At 38.6% G+C, this 9,013-nt stretch overlaps 1 protein-coding gene across 1 annotated transcript in view; it reads right to left on the bottom strand.

Moving 5' to 3' along the window:
• Positions 1 to 9,013, bottom strand: part of LOC106592012 (class II, major histocompatibility complex, transactivator) — a 61,924-nt gene that overhangs the window by 7,324 nt on the left and 45,587 nt on the right. The window contains exons 16-20 of the mRNA XM_045716087.1: positions 7,595 to 8,046; positions 5,017 to 5,196; positions 4,591 to 4,656; positions 3,373 to 3,453; positions 3,195 to 3,278 (exon numbers count right to left, since the gene is read on the bottom strand). Coding sequence (XP_045572043.1) covers positions 3,195 to 3,278; positions 3,373 to 3,453; positions 4,591 to 4,656; positions 5,017 to 5,196; positions 7,595 to 8,046 — 863 coding nt within the window. The remainder of the gene's footprint in view (positions 1 to 3,194; positions 3,279 to 3,372; positions 3,454 to 4,590; positions 4,657 to 5,016; positions 5,197 to 7,594; positions 8,047 to 9,013) is intronic.

The following is a 9,013-nucleotide window of genomic DNA, read 5'->3' as shown; positions in this document are numbered from 1 at the left end:
ATATATATATATATTTTTTTTACATTTTAGTCATTTTTTTCTCCGTACTGGCCCCCCGTGGGAATCGAACCCACAACCCTGGCGTTGCAAACACCATGCTCTACCAACTGAGCCACAGGGAAGACCATGTGGTTCACAAAAGCACAGTAACTGACTGAATGGTATTGCAGATAGATATTATCTCGTTCAGAGGTCACCAACCTTTTCTGGGTCATAATGTCCCTAGATAACCCCTCTCCTCCTTTAAAGGTGTTATAAAGGTGTTATAAAGGTGGTTAAGGTGATATAAAGGTGGTTAAGGTGATATAAAGGTGTTTAAGGTGTTTAAGGTGTTAAAGGTGTTAAAGGTGTTATAAAGGTGTTTAAGGTGTTAAAGGTGATATAAAGGTGTTTAAGGTGTTATATAGGTGTTAAAGGTGTTAACAACGTTTAAAACCATGAATAGAGCAAAGAGCTGCTGTTTTAATGAGTAAGTTCATGTTATTATGTGGCACTGTGACCACTTTATAACACCTATATACCACCTTTAACACCTTTAACACCTTTATACCACCTTTAACACCTTTAACACCTTTATAACACCTTTAACACCTTTAACACCTTTATAACACCTTTAACACCTGTATAACACCTTTAACACCTGTATAACACCTTTAACACCTGTATAACACCTTTATAACACCTTTATAACACCTAAAAACGCCTTTACACCACATTTAACACCTTTATATCACCTTTATAACACCTTTAACACCTTTACTGTATAAGACCTTTATTACACCTTTAACACCTTTAACGCATTTAATGCCGTTATAACACCTTTAACACCTATATAACACCTTCAACACCTTAAACACCTTAAACATCTTAAACACCTTTAACGCATTTAACGCCTTTATAACACCTTAACACCTTTATAACACTATAACACCTTCAACACCTTAAACACCTTTAACGCATTTAACGCCTTTATAACACCTTCAACACCTTTAAGGTGTTATAAAGTGTTAAGGTGTTATAAAGGTGTTAAGGTGTTAAAGGTGTTAAGGTGTTATAAAGGTGTTAAGGTGTTATAACGGTGTTTAAGGTGTTAAAGGTGTTATAAAGGTGTTAAGGTGTTATAACGGTGTTTAAGGTGTTATAACGGTGTTTAAGGTGTTAAAGGTGTTATAAAGGTGTTAAGGTGTTATAAAGGTGTTAAGGTGTTAAAGGTGTTATAAAGGTGTTAAGGTGTTATAAAGGTGTTAAGGTGTTAAAGGTGTTATAAAGGTGTTAAGGTGTTATAAAGGTGTTAAGGTGTTAAAGGTGTTAAGGTGTTATAAAGGTGTTAAGGTATTATAACGGTGTTTAAGGTGTTAAAGGTGTTAAGGTGTTAAAGGTGTTAAGGTGTTATAAAGGTGTTAAGGTGTTATAAAGGTGTTAAGGTATTATAACGGTGTTTAAGGTGTTAAAGGTGGTATAAAGGTGTTAAAGGTGTTAAAGGTGGTATATAGGTGTTATAAAGTGGTCACAGTGCCACATAATAACATGAACTTACTCATTAAAACAGCAGCTCTTATTCTCTATTCATGGTTTTAAACGTTTTTCAATCTCACAGTGTCAACTAAGCTTTATCGTTGTTTTTTACAGATATGTTTGGTAATCTACTAGGAATGCCTTAGTGATGGCCAGCTTGGGGACCACTGATCTACAGAATAGAGAGCTCAGTGATGGACAGGCTGATCTAGAGAGAGGAGAGCTCAGTGATGGACAGGCTGATCTAGAGAGTAGAGAGCTCAGTGATGGACAGGCTGATCTAGAGACTAAAGAGCTCAGTGATGGACAGGCTGATCTAGAGACTAGAGAGCTCAGTGATGGACAGGCTGATCTAGAGACTAGAGAGCTCAGTGATGGACAGGCTGATCTAGAGACTAGAGAGCTCAGTGATGGACAGGCTGATCTAGAGAGCTCAGTGATGGACAGGCTGATCTAGAGACTAGAGAGCTCAGTGATGGACAGGCTGATCTAGAGAGCTCAGTGATGGACAGGCTGATCTAGAGAGTAGAGAGCTCAGTGATGGACAGGCTGATCTAGAGACTAGAGAGCTCAGTGATGGACAGGCTGATCTAGAGAGCTCAGTGATGGACAGGCTGATCTAGAGACTAGAGAGCTCAGTGATGGACAGGCTGATCTAGAGAGCTCAGTGATGGACAGGCTGATCTAGACAGTAGAGAGCTCAGTGATGGACAGGCTGATCTAGAGACTAGAGAGCTCAGTGATGGACAGGCTGATCTAGAGAGCTCAGTGATGGACAGGCTGATCTAGAGAGCTCAGTGATGGACAGGCTGATCTAGACAGTAGAGAGCTCAGTGATGGACAGGCTGATCTAGAGAGTAGAGAGCTCAGTGATGGACAGGCTGATCTAGAGACTAGAGAGCTCAGTGATGGACAGGCTGATCTAGAGACTAGAGAGCTCAGTGATGGACAGGCTGATCTAGAGAGAAGAGAGCTCAGTGATGGACAGGCTGATCTAGAGAATAGAGAGCTCAGTGATGGACAGGCTGATCTAGAGAGAAGAGAGCTCAGTGATGGACAGGCTGATCTAGAGAATAGAGAGCTCAGTGATGGACAGGCTGATCTAGAGACTAGAGAGCTCAGTGATGGACAGGCTGATCTAGAGAGCTCAGTGATGGACAGGCTGATCTAGAGACTAAAGAGCTCAGTGATGGACAGGCTGATCTAGAAAATAGAGAGCTCAGTGATGGACAGGCTGATCTAGAGAGCTCAGTGATGGACAGGCTGATCTAGAGAGCTCAGTGATGGACAGGCTGATCTAGAGAATAAAGAGCTCAGTGATGGACAGGCTGATCTAGAGAGCTCAGTGATGGACAGGCTGATCTAGAGAGCTCAGTGAAGGACAGGCTGATCTAGAGAGCTCAGTGATGGACAGGCTGATCTAGAGACTAGAGAGCTCAGTGATGGACAGGCTGATCTAGAGAGCTCAGTGATGGACAGGCTGATCTAGAGACTAGAGAGCTCAGTGATGGACAGGCTGATCTAGAGAGCTCAGTGATGGACAGGCTGATCTAGAGACTAGAGAGCTCAGTGATGGACAGGCTGATCTAGAGACTAGAGAGCTCAGTGATGGACAGGCTGATCTAGAGAGCTCAGTGATGGACAGGCTGATCTAGAGAGCTCAGTGTGAGGTTTCTTACTTGATAATCTGCAGAGAGGAGAGAGACACCACAGCTTCAGCCAGACCCTGAGCACCACTGTCCCCCAGCTTACTGTTCTCCAGACTGGAGAGGGAGACAGAGAGATTAGACCAACAGCATAATAAAGTCAAAGCTGTTGTCCCGTTGTCCTGTGGTCCATCAGTAGCGCTGTACTTACTCCAGGTGATGTAGACTGTGCAAGGCTGGCAGCAGCTCCAGGAGTTTAGGGAGAGCCAGAGGGCCATTCACTGGCCCCAACCTACACACACACACACACACACACACACACACACACACACACACACACACACACACTTTCTCAAACCAGTGGTAACTCTTGACTTATTACCTAGTCAAACCAGTGGTAACTCTTGACTTATTATCTAGTCAAACCAGTGGTAACTCTTGACTTATTACCTAGTCAAACCAGTGGTAACTCTTGACTTATTACCTAGTCAAACCAGTGGTAACTCTTGACTTATTATCTAGTCAAACCAGTGGTAACTCTTGACTTATTACCTAGTCAAACCAGTGGTAACTCTTGACTTATTACCTAGTCAAACCAGTGGTAACTCTTGACTTATTACCTAGTCAAACCAGTGGTAACTCTTGACTTATTACCTAGTCAAACCAGTGGTAACTCTTGACTTATTACCTAGTCAAACCAGTGGTAACTCTTGACTTATTACCTAGTCAAACCAGTGGTAACTCTTGACTTATTACCTAGTCAAACCAGTGGTAACTCTTGACTTATTACCTAGTCAAACCAAGTGGTAACTCTTGACTTATTACCTAGTCAAACCAGTGTATCTTGACTTATTACCTAGTCAAACCAGTGGTAACTCTTGACTTATTACCTAGTCAAACCAGTGGTAACACTTGACTTATTACCTAGTCAAATCAAAGTGTATTGACTTATTACCTAGTCAGATCAAAGTGTATTGACTTATTACCTAGTGAAATCAAAGTGTATTGACTTATTACCTAGTCAGATCAAAGTGTATTGACTTATTACCTAGTCAAATGAAAGTGCATTGACTTATTACCTAGTCAAATCAAAGTGTATTGACTTATTACCTAGTCAGATCAAAGTGTATTGACTTATTACCTAGTCAAATCAAAGTGTATTGACTTATTACCTAGTCAAATCGAAGTGTATTGACTTATTACCTAGTGAAATCAAAGTGTATTGACTTATTACCTAGTGAAATCAAATCAAAGTGTATTGCCTTATTACCTAGTAAAATCAAAGTGTATTGACTTATTACCCAATCAAATCAAAGTGTATTGCCTTATTACCTAGTCAAATCAAAGTGTATTGACTTATTACCCAATCAAATCAAAGTGTATTGCCTTATTTCCCAGTGATAGTGATTGGTTGAATAACGATACTCACTCAAACTCCAGCTTGTGAAGATCTCTGACTGCAGGTATACCCTCCCCCAGGACCCCGTCTGATAGGCTGAAATGATGACGGACACATCGTCACGTTTTACAAACATACCAGGATGTTTATATGTGTGTGTATTGTATTGTATTGTATTGTATTGTATTGTATTGTATTGTATTGTATTGTATTGTATCGTATCGTATCGTATCGTATCGTACCGTACCGTATTGTATAGTAATGTATTGTATATATTGTATTGTATTGTATTGTATTGTATAGTATTGTATTGTATTGTATTGTATTGTATAGTATTGTATTGTATTGTAATGTATTGTATTGTATTGTATTGTATATATTGTATTGTATGTATTGTAGATGGTGCGTGTGTGTGTGTGTGTGTGTGTGTGTGTGTGTGTGTGTGTATTGGCGTACCTCTCAGACAGTCTCCTGCTTGTGTGTATGTTGACCAGTGTAGACAGGTGTTTTACATGGGACACCTGCGTGGCTCTGAAAGGGTTAAGGGTCAACTTAGACACAGCCGCTTTCAGAAGCTCCTCCTCCCCACTCTGCTCTAGCTCCTCCCACAGAGTGATGGTGTCAGCGATACACGCCCTGGGACACACGCACGCACGCACGCACGCACGCACGCACGCACGCACGCACGCACACGCACGCACGCACACACACACACACACACACACACACACACACACACACACACACACACACACACACACACACACACACACACACACACACACGTTAGAGTCATGTTCAAAACACATTACAAGTTCTACATACTGAAGAGAGAGAACATCAGATCTATACTGTTCTAGATCTATACTGTAACAGATCTAAACTGTTCTAGATATATATTGTTCTAGATCTATACTGTAACAGATCTATACTGTTCTAGATCTATACTGTAACATATCTATACTGTTCTAGATATATACTGTAACAGATCTATACTGTTCTAGATCTATAATGTAACAGATATATACTGTAACAGATCTCTACTGTTCTAGATATGTAATGTAACATGTTTATACTGTTCTAGATATATAATGTAACAGATCTATACTGTTCTAGATCTATAATGTAACAGATCTATACTGTTCTAGATATATAATGTAACAGATCTATACTATTCTAGATACATACTGTAACAGATCTATACTGTTCAAGATATATAATGTAACAGATATATACTGTAACAGATCTATACTGTTCTAGATATATAATGTAACATATCTATACTGTTCTAGATCTATACTGTTCTAGATATATACTGTAACAGATCTACACTGTTCTAGATATATAATGTAACAGATATATACTGTTCTAGATATACTGTAACAGATCTATACTGCTCTAGATATATAATGTAACAGATATATACTGTAACAGATCTTTACTGTTCTAGATATATAATGTAACAGATCTATACTGTTCTAGATATATAATGTAACAGATCTATACTGTAACGGATCTATACTGTTCTAGATATATAATGTAACAGATCTATAGTGTTCTAGATATATACTGTAACATATCTATACTGTTCTAGATATATAATGTAACAGATATATACTGTTCTAGATATACAATGTAACAGATCTGTAACAGATCTATACTGTAACATATCTATACTGTTCTATATATATATATACACTGTAACAGATCTATACTGTTCTAGATATATAATGTAACATATATACTGTAACAGATCGATACTGTTCTAGATATATAATGTAACACATCTGTATCAGATCTATCAGTGTAACAGTACCAGTACCTGTATGAGTGTATGTTGTTGAGACCTGTCAGTAGTTTTAATCCTGTCATCCTCAGTCCTGTGTCCTCCAGCCCCAATCTATACTGTTCTAGATCTATACTGTAACAGATCTATACTGTTCTAGATCTATACTGTAACAGATCTAAACTGTTCTAGATCTATACTGTAACAGATCTATACTGTTCTAGATCTATACTGTAACATATATATACTGTTCTAGATATATACTGTAACAGATCTATACTGTTCTAGGTATATAATGTAACATATCTATACTGTTCTAGATGTGTAATGTAACATGTCTATACTGTTCTAGATATATAATGTAACAGATCTATACTGTTCTAGATCTATAATGTAACAGATCTATACTGTTCTAGATATATAATGTAACAGATCTATACTGTTCTAGATACATACTGTAACAGATCTATACTGTTCAACATATATAATGTAACAGATATATACTGTAACAGATCTCTACTGTTCTAGATATATACTGTAACAGATCTATACTGTTCTAGATATATAATGTAACATATCTATACTGTTCTAGATCTATACTGTTCTAGATATATACTGTAACAGATCTACACTGTTCTAGATATATAATGTAACAGATATATACTGTTCTAGATATATACTGTAACAGATCTATACTGCTCTAGATATATAATGTAACAGATCTACACTGTTCTAGATATATAATGTAACAGATATATACTGTTCTAGATATATACTGTAACAGATCTATACTGCTCTAGATATATAATGTAACAGATATATACTGTTCTAGATATACAATGTAACAGATCTGTAACAGATCTATACAGTAACATATCTATACTGTTCTATATATATATATATATATACACTGTAACAGATCTATACTGTTCTAGATATATAATGTAACATATATACTGTAACAGATCGATACTGTTCTAGATATATAATGTAACAGATCTGTATCAGATCTATCAGTGTAATAGTACCAGTACCTGTATGAGTGTATGTTGTTGAGACCTGTCAGTAGTTTTAATCCTGTCATCCTCAGTCCTGTGTCCTCCAGCCCCAATCTATACTGTTCTAGATCTATACTGTTCTAGATCTATACTGTAACAGATCTATACTGTAACAGATCTATACTGTAACAGATCTATACTGTTCTAGATCTATACTGTATCAGGTCTATCAGTGTAACAGTACCAGTACCTGTATGAGTGTATGTTGTTGAGACCTGTCAGTAGTTTTAATCCTGTCATCCTCAGTCCTGTGTCCTCCAGCCCCAGACAGAACCTCCTCCTCAGGGTTCTACACTGGTCCAAAAGGTTCCACACTACGAAGGTGTCAGCGGGGCACAGCGGAACCCCTTGGAACGACAGAACCTCAGGAAGGTTCCGTACCAGGTGTCTGACCAAGTGGACGTCGCCTGTCTCGTAAACACAGTGACACGCCTCCAGGAGTCGAGCGGGGCTCAGGTCGCCGTGGTGAAGGTTCTCCAGGTGTGAAATCACAGCGGCTCGCTTGGCCATCACCACTTTCATGGCGCCGGTATCCAGGGTGGCCAGATCCCGGAGTTCCGCCTTGTTCCGGAAAAGCAGCCCGACAGCGAATCGCTGAGCAAGGTCCAGACACTCTCCCTGAGGCCGTCGCCTCCCCCTGGGCTGCAGAGTAGAATAGAACAGAGTAGAGTAGAATAGAATAGAGTAGAGTAGAAGAGAACAGAGTAGAGTAGAACAGAGTAGAGTAGAATAGAGTAGAGTAGAAGAGAACAGAGTAGAATAGAGTAGAACAGAGTAGAGTAGAATAGTGTAGAGTAGAACAGAGTAGAGTAGTATAGAACAGAGTAGAATAGAGTAGAGTAGAACAGAATAGAGTAGAGTAGAACAGAGTAGAGTAGAACAGAGTAGAATAGAGTAGAACAGAATAGAACAGAGTAGAGTAGAACAGAGTAGAGTAGAACAGAGTAGAGTAGAATAGAGTAGAACAGAGTAGAATAGAATAGAGTAGAAATAGAATAGAGTAGAACAGAGTAGAGTAGAATAGAATAGAGTAGAATAGAGTAGAACAGAATAGAGTAGAGTAGAACAGAATAGAGTAGAATAGAACAGAGTAGAGTAGAACAGAGTAGAATAGAACAGAGTAGAGTAGAATAGAGTAGAACAGAGTAGAATAGAATAGAGTAGAAATAGAATAGAGTAGAACAGAGTAGAGTAGAATAGAATAGAGTAGAATAGAGTAGAGTAGAACAGAGTAGAATAGAGTAGAATAGAACAGAGTAGAAATAGAATAGAGTAGAACAGAGTAGAATAGAGTAGAATAGAACAGAGTAGAATAGAGTAGAACAGAGTAGAGTAGAACAGAATAGAGTAGAATAGAGTAGAGTAGAACAGAGTAGAACAGAGTAGAATAGAACAGAGTAGAGTAGAGTAGAATAGAGTAGAACAGAGTAGAGTAGAGTACATTTACATGTTCGTCATTTAGCAGACACTCTTATCCAGAGCCACTTTCAGTCAATACATTAATCTCCAGATAGCTAGGTGGACCAGTCATATTCAGTACATTCATCTCCAGATAGCTAGGTGGACCAGTCATATTCAGTACATTCATCTCCAGATAGCTAGGTGGACC

This window comes from Salmo salar, chromosome ssa03 (genome assembly GCF_905237065.1).
Source record: "Salmo salar chromosome ssa03, Ssal_v3.1, whole genome shotgun sequence".
In the NCBI taxonomy this organism is placed as follows: domain Eukaryota; kingdom Metazoa; phylum Chordata; class Actinopteri; order Salmoniformes; family Salmonidae; genus Salmo; species Salmo salar.
The sequence above is the reverse complement of the archived record's forward strand: the minus strand, read 5'-3'. Positions and strand labels throughout refer to the sequence as shown.